We start from the raw sequence: 12,800 nt of genomic DNA on the forward strand, positions 1-12,800 counted from the left end.
TACAGCAATTGGCAAAAATGCTTGGAAATCATATATTTCATTGGGTTGAATACTGAGGATATATAAATAGAATATTTAAAGAACTAGTATAGTCATTACAACTTAGTAATAAAATAGAAATAACAATTAAAATGAGCAAAAAGTCTTAAAATTATTTTTGCAAAGAATATATAGAGATGGCCAATAAGCATATAAAATATGCTTAACATTACTCGTCAATTGAAAAATGCAAACCAAAATCCAGAGGAGATCCACTTCATTTCCACTATGAATAAAAAGTTAAAAAAAACCCACAAAACCATATGGGCATAACCTAGCCCCACGAGCTAAGGCTGAAGAGACTATATGAAGGAGCCAGATGGTCTGACGTGCAGGAACTCCCAATCATGCCGAACACCCTATTGGCACCTGCTTGACCTTGCTTGAGTTGACCAGAACCAGAGTGTATGAAGAGAAAAGACGTTTGCATGGTAACCTGGTATAAGTTGCTGCATTGTGATTGCTCTCCCTGGACTTTACTTTGCTTGTAGATCAAATGCTTCAAGTTGACATTGAAAGGCATATTCTTCATATTAAAGACCTTGCATCTCTTCTCAGAGTACTGGGTTGATAAGGATGGACAATTTAGAAACTGAGTATCTAAAATGAGGGGGGTGAAAAAGGCATGAAGTGGCTGGCTTACAAGATTTCCTGGATGCATTTGGCCCTAAAATAAATGGGACAAAAGATGATCTCTGTTGTACAGTTTCTTCTTTTCCTGATGGGTCTGAGGAAGAGAGGGTGGGGGAAGATGTTGATATGATTATATGAATAATGTATAAGTGATTGCTAACAGTTAATTGTGATTGTAAAAAAATTATAATTGTAATAGATGTAACTGAAAGAGGGAAAACTAATTCTTCATTCATGGGAGAGACAATGGCTAGACGAGCTAGCGGTTGGCCTGGGATAGAATGAAATTTCTTTTTTTTTTTAAATTGTAATTTTTAATTGGAATACAAATATACAACTTGGAATGGATTTGAGGCAAATTGTGCCATAAGCAGATTTTCTTTAAGTGGCTAAACAAAGTTTAAAAAGCAAGTAACCATAAAAGAAAAGGTTTCTGGTACAGGACCAGCAGTACAAAAAAATAGTGTACGAGTACCTGGATAATACACCCGTTTTGCAATAGTGCAACTTTAAGTACATATTGTTGACTGTCCTTAGTCCACGCAGAGTTACAGCTCCACACTTCAACAACCACATGCTGACGGTTCCTAAAGAAAACTACTGAAAAAAAGGCCTAACCAGATGTTCCCTCGTTTGACCAACTCCATCTAAGTTTAGATGTGCAGAAGGGCTTAGATATATCCAGAGTAAGCCACATGCAACATGTTACTTGATCAATTTTCTAAAATAAGGTTTCAGGACAATGACAGTAAGATAAGGGAAGAGAACATTGAGGAATGAAGTCCTAATTACTATACATGCATATTCTTTTGACAGTTGGGGAAAACCTTTTACAGATAAGTTACAAACAAAGAAAAGGCAAATAAACAATTTTGTACAAGAAATTTAACACATTCTGTACAATGTCTTCACTTTGTTGCCATCATTTGTACAAACTCTTCATAGTTTACTTGATCATCCCCATCAATATCTGCTTCCCTGATCATTTCATCAGCCTCTTCATCTGTTAACTTCTCTCCAAGGTTTGTCATCACGTGACGAAGTTCTGCTGCACTAATGTAGCCATTGCCATCCTTATCGAACACACAGAATGCTTCTCTGATTTCTTCTTCACTGTCTGTGTCCTTCATTTTTCTTGCCATCATTGTCAGAAATTCCGGGAAGTCAATTGTGCCATTACCATCAACATCTACTTCATTAATCATGTCTTGTAATTCTGCTTCTGTGGGATTCTGCCCAAGAGACATCATGACAGTCCCCAATTCCTTTGTGATTATAGTACCGTCACCATCCTTGTCAAATAGTAAAAAACCTTCCTTGAATTCTGCAATTTGCTCTTCAGTCAGTTGGTCAACCATGCTGCAAGCGCTACCGGTCTTGGAGATGCGTTCACACAACCACTCAGCTCACTAGCTCCACTCGGACTAATCAGAATGAAATTTCTTAACATGTATCTTGAGTCCATGTCTGCACCACCCACAAAATGTTTGGGTGGGATCATGCAAACAGGCTGTGTGAAACACTAATAAGAGGGATCAGTCAATTTTGCCATTCTTCTGTGGATGAGAGCCATCTCAGAAGCAGGCATACAGAGATCCCTGGAATTGCCAAGAAAGAAAAACCACTAACCAAGCATGTGTGAGATCCCTGCCTGAAGCAATGAAGGCAGCAGATGTAGCAGAGTTATCATAGATACCAGAGGCTGTGGCACGACATGGAGAAAATGAGACAGAATCAAGGAGCAACAGAGTGAGGGAGAGAAGCAGGTGGGATACCTGGCCCATGGAGGCAGAGGTCAGGTGATCACATGACAGAGAGGGTGAGGACAAGAGAGACTTAGCTGCCGGTTGACAAGAGGCACTGCTGTGGACCAAAGACTCTATCTTTAATATTTTTTGATCCTGGCTTATGTTAGCCTGTTAACTTCCTTAATAATCTTCCATATTTGGGACACATTTCTGTGAATTCCGTGTGCTCATTCCAATGAGTTTACAACCTAGCAGAGGAGCGTGCCTGGAAAGAACAGCTGGTGTCAGAAAAGGGAAAAAGAATGGGGGGTGGAGCATGCGTGACCTCTGTCTTGATAAGGAGTTGGATTCTATTTTGCATAGCCAGAAGAGGTCACATGTGACTTCCATGCCATTTCTTCAATAACAAAGACAGATTTTGATGCCAGGAGTGGGGTGCAACTATAATAGCAATCTAACATGAGGAAGCAGTTTTGAAATTGGGTAATGGGTAGAGGCTAGAAGAGTTTTAAGGTGCCTAATAGTATCTTAGGTAGACTGCTGGTGAAATTATGGGTTTCAAAGGAAATTCTGTTGAGGGTTCAGAAAAAGTGAGGAGAATTTCAATTCCAGACATGGGACAGATGGTGAGATGTAGGGCATAGAAATGGTGGCAGCAGGATTAGGAGACTGGTAACAGACAGCATGGAGCTGACCCATGGAGTGAGAGAGTTGAGCACCTTTGGGCAGAAGCTTGCTGGTAGAGTGGGGTGCCTTTGGGCATTTGTTGACAGAGTTAAACTTCCAAACTGTAGAGCAAGAGAGCTGAGTATCTTTGGGATGAAGTCTACTGGTGGAGTGTAGTGTCTTCGGGTATTTATCAGTACTGTTAAAGAGCTTCATAACACTTGGCTCATCAGAGTAGAGGCTGGGCTGGCCCAAGAGGCCTAAGGGTTGGAGGGTTGAGGGAACTGGAGGCCAAGGAATCAGGAAACAGAAGTTGATGGGACAAGGAACACAGAAGCAGCGCTGCCTCAATCTCAAAGGGTAAGGCCATGACTTCTGCGGAGAGAGTATGCCCCAAACTCGGCAGTTTCAAAGGATGTGGGCACGGCCTCCCAAGTTTCAGAGTGAGATCTTCACCAACTTGAATCTGGAATGTGGGCTGCTATTCTTGCATTCCAGGAGGATGGGGTCAAATCTGATGCCAAAAACGGAGAGGGGGAGAGGGGAGGCTTCCATGCCCCAGGGGCAAATAAATGAGGTCTGCTGAGGCTGGGATGGTGCAGTTCGCTTTCAGATGGACCAGTAGAATAGGAGCATAGTTCCCATGCTCGTAGGCCTAGAAGGCGGAATGGAAACTCAGTTCTCTCAGGGCTCTCTGCCCAGAATCCAGAGAACAAGACCAACACCCAGGGTCTGGAGTGCAGAGCCATTGCCAGATGGTTTCAGCAAGAGAAGATTATTTTCAAGCCTTGAGATCTAGGGGAAATTACTCTGCTAGCTTCTTTTCCTTGCTTGGCTCTTCTTATTTCGTCTTTTTTGTACGGTAACCCTTTTTATTAAAAAAAATACCTTTATTGGGGCTCATACAACTCTTATCACAATCCATACATACAGGCATCGTGTCAAGCACATTTGTACACTTGTTGCCATTCTCAAAATATTTTCTTTCTATTTGAGTTCTTGGTATCAGCTCCTCATTTTCTCCCCTCCCTCCCCTACACTACCTCCCTCATGAACCCTTGATAATTTATAAATTATTATTATTTTTTCATGTCTTACACTGACTGATGTCTCCCTTCACCCACTTTTCTGTTGTCCATCCCCCAGGGAGGGGGTTATATATAGATCATTGTGATCAGTTCCACCTTTCTACCCCACCTTCCCCTTACCCTTCTGGCATTGCTACTCTCAATATTGGTCCTGAGGGGTTTATCTGTCCTGGATTCCCTGTGTTTCCAGGTCTGATCTGCACCCTTGTACATGCTCTGGTCTAGCCAGATTTGTAAGGCAGAATTGGGGTCATGATAGTAGGGGGAAGGAAGCATTAAAGAACTCGAGGAAAATTGTATGTTTCATCGGTGCTATATTGCACTCTGACTGGCTCATCTCCTCTCCCTGACCCTTCTGTAAGGGGATGTCCAGTTGCCCACAGATGGGCTTTGGGTCTCCACTCTACACTCCCCCTCATTCACAATGATATGTTTTTTTTTTATTCTTTGATGCCTGATACCTGATCCCCTCCAATTTCCTCCACTTGTAATGCACACATCTACCTTGTGCCTCTTCAGCCATGGTCCGTTGGAAACAGATAACTGATATCATCAGTTTCACAGGCTCATTGTTGAAGCGGAATTTTGTCCCAGGAGATTTTGAACTTGTAGTTGATTTAAAGCTTTTGGAATTTTATGATGGGTGAATATGTTTTACATGTGGCAAGGACACAAATTTTAGAGGGGCCAAGGATGGAATCTTATGGATTGAACTGTGCTTCCCAGACATATATGTCAATCTGGCTAGTCCATGATTTTCAGTATTATGTAATTATCATCCATTATGTTATCTGATGTGACTATGCTATGTGTTATAAATCCTAATTTCTATTATGCTAAAGAGGCAGGATAAAATCTAGAGAATCAAGTTATAATTGACACAATCTGTTTTGAGCTATAATAAAAAAACCAAACCCACTGGCATCGAGTCAATACCGTCACAGCAACACTATCGAAGGTTTCTGAGAGTAGACATATTTTTATTTGCAGACAACTTAATTTTGCTCCCAAGTATCACTTTTTAAGATATGAAAGAGATTAAAAATGAGAAGAAATTGTGGTACCGGAGTATCACCAACAAAATAGAGCTGGGAGCAAAATATGTCTTTTGCATGCAGGGTTCATGTGCTGAGAGCATCCTGAACCCGGGGGAAGACTATTAACAAGACAAATGAACATCTCTATGGGAGGTGGGCTCATAGATGTTGAAAGGAGGGAAGGGTCTTCCTTACATCTGACACACACAGAAAGCCCGCTACAACAGCTGCCACCCTGGGTTTGGACGGCCAGCCTCCTAAATTATTAGGGAGTTAATTTTGTTAAAGTGCTGGTGTGTTTGTTTTCGCAGCACTAGGCAATTAAGATACTTACTGTATGACCCCCCAAGTCTACTTGTAGATATATTTTAGGAGAATTCAAAGAATAAAGCCACAAAAATGCTTGCATATGAATGTTCATCACATAAACATTAGGGGATTCATAATATCCAAATAGTAGACACAATCAAAATGTATCATGGTTCATTATACCCATTGAATGGGATTAACCATAAAAATGAAACAAAGTACTGTACTAACAATGTACTCTATGGATGAACCTTGAACATATTATGCTAAGGAGCACAGACACCAAAGGTATATGTTGTATCATTTTGAGTGAGTTAAAGTTTATTGTGCCAACCTGGCTGATAAACACACATGGGGTTAATTGAAGGGCGGAGGGATAAATGGCTCCGTGAGCCTCACCTTTATAGTTCTCAAGTCTTTTGCTTTTGGATAGTCGGACCAGGTTGCAGCTGCCTTAGCCAGTTCCCTGATTCAGCTTGCAAGCCTCACTTCCTGTAAGACATTCCTGAGGAGAAGCCACATGGACCTACCCCGATGCAGCCCTGGGTGCTGGGGCAGCCGTGTGGGGACCCCTGCCAGTGCTGAGATCCTTGCACGCTCACTGACTCTACTTTCCTCCTGCAGTCGGCATCATTGTGTGCGTTTTGTGAGATGGAGGAGGACTTTGTGGATTGGTGTCAGGCATATGGGTCAATGTTGGATCTATGGGCTTGGGCAGCACTTAACCTTTATATAAAACTCTCTTTTACATGAGTTTCTGTGAATTTGTTTCTCTAAAGGAGCCAGACTAACACAGATTCCATTTATATGAGATGCTCAGAAATACATGGGGGCAGAAAGTCGATTAGTGGTTGCTAAGGACTAGAGGAGTGGGGGGGGGAGGAAGTGGAGAGTGACTGCTGACTGTGAAAAGGATTTCTCTAGGGAAGAGGGGATGAAAAAGTCTGGAATTAGTGGTGAAGATTGTACAGTTTTTACAAATATACTGAAAACCTTGATTTTCTACTTGGAAAAAGTGAATGGAGAAGAATATGGAGCTGAGTATTAATAGTAAATTGAGCAGAAGGTTGAGTCTAGAGTAACTGCAAGAGGAGCAGAAGTTGAATCTGGCATAAGGAAAGGAAGTAGGAGCGTGCATCTGCAGTTAGCACTGAATGGGGACGAATCTGTTGTAGGAATTACAGTGAATGGAGAATGTGGTTGAAAACATTTGTAGTGAGTGTAGCAGAATGTGAGATCTTGTATTAATAGCACAAGAGCAAATTGTTAACGTTTGTCACAAATAAGGGCTCTATAAACAATGTTATTGAGATAATATTAATTTTAGGTGTGATCATGTCATTGTGGCCCTATTAATAGAGGCAAACTGTCATGATATGTACAATCTTCAAATAATTCAGCAAAACTATATTTATCTATATATCAATCAAGCAAATGTGGCAAAATGATAACAATTGGTGAGTCTAGGTGAAAAGTCTTGGGGTGTGCATTCATTGTAGATTCTGTTAAATTTGATATAGCAAAGTAAAAAGTGAATGGAACTGAATGCTAAGTGCAGCACTGATTGGGAATGGAACAGAATGCTGCACTTAATGAAAGGCTGAAGGAAACAGAGTTTGGTGTCTGGTATCCACAGTAGATAGAGCAGAATGTTGTGTCTTGTGTTGAGTGGAACAGAAGGTGGCTCTTCAGATTGTAGTGAAAATAGTAGAATGCAGTGGCTAACCTTAAAGGGGAGTAATGCAGAGTGAGTCAGCAAGCATTACTGCCGAGAGAAGAAGAATGTTGTATCTTAAAAAAAAGGGTGACCGGAGAAGTAGGTGATGTCTTGCATTACTAGTAAATGAAGCAGAACATTACGCCTAGTGTTAGAAATGAATTAAGCAGATGAAAAGTCTAGTGTTAGCAGTGAAAGGAACATAATGTATTTATTTGTAAGTGTGACAGCAAGAGAATTAGTACCTGGTGTCAGTAAGGAATGAAATACAATTTTGTGTCTGGTGTTAGAAGTGAACGGAACAGAACATTGTGTTTAGCATAAGGGGGTGAGTGAGCAGAATGGCTATCTAGTGCTAATAGTGAATCAAGCAAACTACTGTCTTGTATTAAGAATGAAGATGGCAGAATGTGGCTCAAGGGTTAGCACTGAATGTAGCAGAATGTACTGCTTAACGTAAAAGTGGATTGGGCTGAGGTTGTGCAGAAAGGGTTACGATGGCAGGTGTCTGACTCCTTTGAATGTCCTGCTGGCAAGATCGGACCTTCCCTGCATTTCGGTTAACCACTGTAACCGTGAGCAGTGGTGACTTTTGCCTAGATCGGTGAATGTAGAGCACTTGTTTTCCTTCTTGGTATGTCACATTTTGTTATGTGCCAGGCAAAGAGGGCCTACACGAGTATCCCCCAAGTTAAGTTCTTGGTTGCTGTTCTTAGGAGCTGCGGAGTCACTTCCAACTCATGATGCCCTACATAGTCTGTCCTGAAACAGCACCCAGGACTGTGCCATCCCCAATTTGTTGCTGTGTTTGAGCTCACTGTTGAGGTCATATTTTCCCATATTTTTTCCCTGTCCTTTTGCTTTACTAAGCTTGAGAACCTTCTCTCGGGACTCTTCCATTCTGATTCTGCGTCCAAAGAACACGAGATGCACTCTCATCATCCTTAATTCTAAGAAGCATTCTCGTTGTATTTCTCCTGTGACAGACTTGCTTATTTTTTCTAGCAGTCTATGTTATATTCAAATTCCTCCCAACACCATAATTCAGTCGTCAACCCTTTTGTGGTTTTCTGTATTCATCGTCCACCTTTCTCATGAATACGAGGCAATTGACAACACCATGGCTTAGAGTAGGCATACCTCAGTGACATCTTTGCTTTGCAACACTTTTGCAGCAGATTTTCCCAATGAAATATGTTAATTGATTTCTTAATTGCTGCTTGAGTGTTGATTCAGGTAATTGAAGCCATTGACAAATCCACTGTTTTATCTGTTTATCATGATGTTGCTTAGCGCTGAAAGGTGAGACTTTTATTTTGGAAGGCACTCAAAATATGACTGGAGAAGAGCAGCTCCTCCCTCAGAGGAGGGTCTCATTAGTGGCTTGGAAGGAGTAAACTTTCAGGACCTTCATTCACTGAAGTAGCATGACTCAAAATGAGAAGAAACAGATGGAATCATGCCTTAATAAGCGGAACATGTGATGTATACAATATGAATCTTTGGGCCTCCACTCAAGTACTCCCTCAATGCAAGGACATTTTGTTCTATTAAACTGACATTCCATGATGCTCACCTTCCTGACACTATCGCTGAAGACAAAGCAGGTGAATAAGCAAATGTGGTGAAGAAAGCTGATGGTGCCTGATTATCAAAAGATATAGTGTCTGGGGTCTTAAAGGCTTGAAGATAAACAGGCGGTCATCTTGTTGAGAAGCAACAAAGCCCAAACGGAAGAAGCACACCAGCCTGTGTGATCATGAGGTATCATTGGGATCAGGTATCAGCCATCAAAGAACAAATAATCATATCATTGTAAATGAGGGGGAGTGTAGAGTGGGGACTCAAAGCCCATCTGTGGGCAACTGGACATCCTCTTACAGAGGGTCATGGGGAGTAGATGAGACAGTCAGGGACAGTCAAGTTTCCACACCACTGAGGAAACTTACACAACTTTCTTCTAGTTCTTTAATGTTTTCTCCCCACCACTATCCTGATCCCAATTCTACCTTACAAATGCGGCTAGACCAGAGAATGTACACGAGTGCAGATAGGAACTGGAAACACAGGGAATCTAGGACAGACGAACCCCTCAGGACCAGTGATGAGAGTGGCGATACTGGGAGGGTGAAGGGAGGGTGGGGTAGAAAGGGGCAACCAATCACAATGATCTCCATATAACCTCCTCCCTGGGGGATGGACAACAGAAAAGTGTGTAAGAGGAGACATTGGACAATGTAAGATATGACAAAATAATAATAATAATAATTTATAAATTATCAAGGGTTCGTGGAGGAGGGGGGTGGGGAGGGAGGGAAAAAATAAGGAGCTGAAACCAATGGCTCAAGAAGAAACAAAATGTTTTGAGAATGATGATGGCAAAAAATGAACAAATGTGCTTGACAAAATGAATGTATGTATGGATTGTGATAGAAGTTGTATGAGTCCCCAATAAAATGATTTTAAAAAACATGAATCTAGGAAATGTGTAAGTAGTCAACAATGAAATGGAATGCATTAAGATTGCAATCCTAGATGTTAGTGAGTTCAAATTAACTCACTAGTTTTGGTCATTTTGAATAGACAATCATATCAACTACTATGCTTGGTCTTAAATAATTGTTCTCTATCTCACCTCTCTAGGTTCTAATATCCATAGCAATGGCTACATATATTTTACAGACAAAAGTCACAAGAAATGGATTTATTAAGGAAGTTAAGTTATAAGGTGAGCAAGAAATGATCAGGATAGAGTTATGTATCAGGACATGCTATAAAGTTCTTTTAGGATTGTTCATAAATGTTCAACGGGGCATACTACTCCGCTGGAAGCCTCAATCTGAAAGTATTCAGCTTGATTTCTGAGTCAGAAAGCCCATCTTCCCCAGTCAAGTGCCTAGAGACAGCTTACTTTGTGTGGCAATTACATAATCTCCTATCAACTTGAGCAAGGGAGTGGAGTCTAACCTTGAGGCCTCTGTGTGGGCCTGACCTACTCCTGAGGATTCTGGGAACTCCTGTCTTCCTTCTGGGAGGCGAGACACACACACTCTCTCTGAGATATTCTTGTTGACAAGCCACATGGAGTTATGCTGATGTCAGCCAGAGCCTTGGAGCTGGAGAAGCCATGTGGAGATCCATGCCAGTGCTGAGGTGTTTCTACCATCACAAGGTCCACAAGACTTTCCACTCACTGACCTGTTGTGATCTTCCTGCATTTGGTGTCATTGCATGTGTTGTGTGAGTCTGAAGAGGAATTTATAGACTGGTATTGGACCTATGGGCTAATATCGAACTTATAGACTTGAGCTGGGCTGGGCATGGATGTTTTCTTAATATGCAATTACTCTTCGATATCAAGCTCTTTCATATACATACATGAATGTCCCTGGATTTGTTTCTCTAGTCAACCTGGACTAACACACTTGGCAAGTCAGCCTCCTGCACAAAAGCCCTCAGCTTTATTTGCTCCATGGGTTGAGAAGTCCACCTCTCTGTCCCAGGCTCTCCTGTTTCTATCGCTCCTCCTCTGGTACTATTGCGGTCTTCTGGATCTAGGAGAGTCACTGAGCTCCATCCTTGGCTCTTGCTTCTCAGAGGGCTCATTTTATATACAGCAGGATGGCACCCCAGGGAATTCTGCCCAAATGACTGACAGGTGAATCCCATCTTCTTCCCCCACCTTCTTACCAGACTCATGCAGGGAAAGGTCGTTTGGTGGGAGTTAGAGAGTTTGGCAAGAGGAGCCATATTAGCTCATTCACTGCTCCTGCACTTGGAATGTGAGATTGAAGAGGATCACATCGCAATCATTGCCAAAAGGAACATCTCAGGGGTTATTCTGAAATCCAACCCTATCAGTGATGAATGCATATGTATATACACATACAGAGAAGACCAGTAAATACAACCATTATCAATTTATGAATCAACCAGTAATCAGACAAAGATGAAATCTGACCATTTTTTTTGCATTCTGGAATTTAGGCAACATACACTCAAGTTTTTAATTACCCGTGATTGGAATTTAAAAGTGGGAAAGAAAGAAGGGTCAGAAGTTGACAAATATGGATTTGGTTTTGTTGTTGTTGTTAGGTGCCGTCAAATTGTTTTCTCCTCATAACAAGCCTGTACACAGCCGAATGGAGCACCGCCTGGCCCTGCACCACCCCCGCCATTGCTCTGATGTTTGAGCCCATGCATGCAGCCACTGTGTCCGTCCATCTCGTCCAGGGTCTTCTCTTCACTGTTGCTCTACTTTACGAAGCAAGATGTCCTTTCCCAGGGAGTGGGCTCTCCTGATCGCACGTCCAAAGCACATGAGAGAATGCCTTGCCATCCTTGTTCTTAAGGAGCATTCTGGTTCGTTCGAGACAGATCTGCTCGCTCCTTTGTAAACCTCTGGTACTTTCACTATACGACAGCACCACAAATCAAATGCATTGATTCTTCTCCAGTCTTCCCTATTCAACGTCCAACTTTCACATTCTTATGAGGCCACTGAAAATACCATGGCTTGCATCAGGCTCACCTTAGTCCCCAAAATAACCTTTTTGCTTTTCAATGCTTGGAAGAGGTTTTGTGTAGTAAATTTACTCAGTGCAATGCACCATTGGATCTCTTGACTGCTGCTTCCAGGAGCACTGATTGTGGATCCAAGTAAGATAAAATCTTTGACAACTGCAATCTTCTCTCTCCATTTATCATGATGGTACCCTATTGGTTCAGTCATAAGGCCGGCCCTTTGTTGCTGTTTTCCTCCATCAGCAAGTGTTTTAAGCCGTTCCTCCCTTTCAGCAAGCAAGTTTGTGCCATCTGCATATCACAGGTTGTTCATAAGCCTTCCTCCAATCCTGATGCCACGTTCTTCTTTATACATTCCAGCTTCTCTGATGATTTGCTCAGCATATAGATTGAATAAATGTGGTGAGAGAATACAACCCTGACCCACCCCTTTCTTGATTTTAAACTATCTGATATTCTCTTGTTCTGTTCTCATAACTGCCTCTGGTCCCTGTACAGGTTATGCATGTGCACAATGAAGTGTTCTGAAATTCCCATTTTTTTCAAGGCTGTCCATAGTTTGTGATGATCTACACAGTTCAATGCTTGAGCATAGTCAATGAAACACAAGCAAACATCTTTTTGATATTCTCTGCTTTCAGCCAAGAACCATCTGACATCAGCTATGATATTCCTTGTTCCAAGTCTTCTTCTGAATCCAACCTGAACTACTGTCAGCACCCTGTCAATGCATTGCTGCAACCTTTGTTGGATACTCTTTAGCAAAATTACACCTGCATGTGATATCAATAGTCTTGTTCTATAACTTGTGTATTCTGTTGGGTCATTTTTCTTTGGAATGTGTACAAAACCAGACATTTTCCACACAGTTGGCCGGGTAGCTGCTGTGCAGATTTCTCGGCATAGATAAGTGAGTGCTGTCAATGCTTTGGCTCTTTCACTTCGCGTTTTTCTTCCATTTCCTCTAGCTCCTTGATGAGTAGAAGCAAGTTTCAGTGTCTTCTGACAGTCACATGGAACTTTCCTTTCCCCCCCCCTG

The 12,800-nt window shown here is 41.8% G+C and overlaps 2 protein-coding genes across 4 annotated transcripts in view; both read right to left on the reverse strand.

Moving 5' to 3' along the window:
• The window catches only part of GLRA1 (glycine receptor alpha 1), a 164,064-nt gene that overhangs the window by 26,355 nt on the left and 124,909 nt on the right, over window positions 1-12,800 (reverse strand). The gene's annotated exons all lie outside the window — the stretch shown is intronic.
• On the reverse strand, window positions 986-2,030 carry LOC142441072 (calmodulin-alpha-like). Its single transcript, XM_075543163.1, has one exon. It carries the CDS (start codon window positions 2,028-2,030, stop codon window positions 1,581-1,583), a length of 450 nt encoding a protein of 149 aa, XP_075399278.1. The 3' UTR covers window positions 986-1,580.

The sequence above is a fragment of the Tenrec ecaudatus genome, chromosome 2 (genome assembly GCF_050624435.1).
Source record: "Tenrec ecaudatus isolate mTenEca1 chromosome 2, mTenEca1.hap1, whole genome shotgun sequence".
Classification (NCBI taxonomy): domain Eukaryota; kingdom Metazoa; phylum Chordata; class Mammalia; order Afrosoricida; family Tenrecidae; genus Tenrec; species Tenrec ecaudatus.

What these genes read in the sequence shown, in the direction of transcription:
- LOC142441072 (XM_075543163.1), bottom strand. Translation starts at nt 2,030, where the DNA reads ATGGTTGACCAACTGACTGAAGAGCAAATTGCAGAATTCAAGGAAGGT.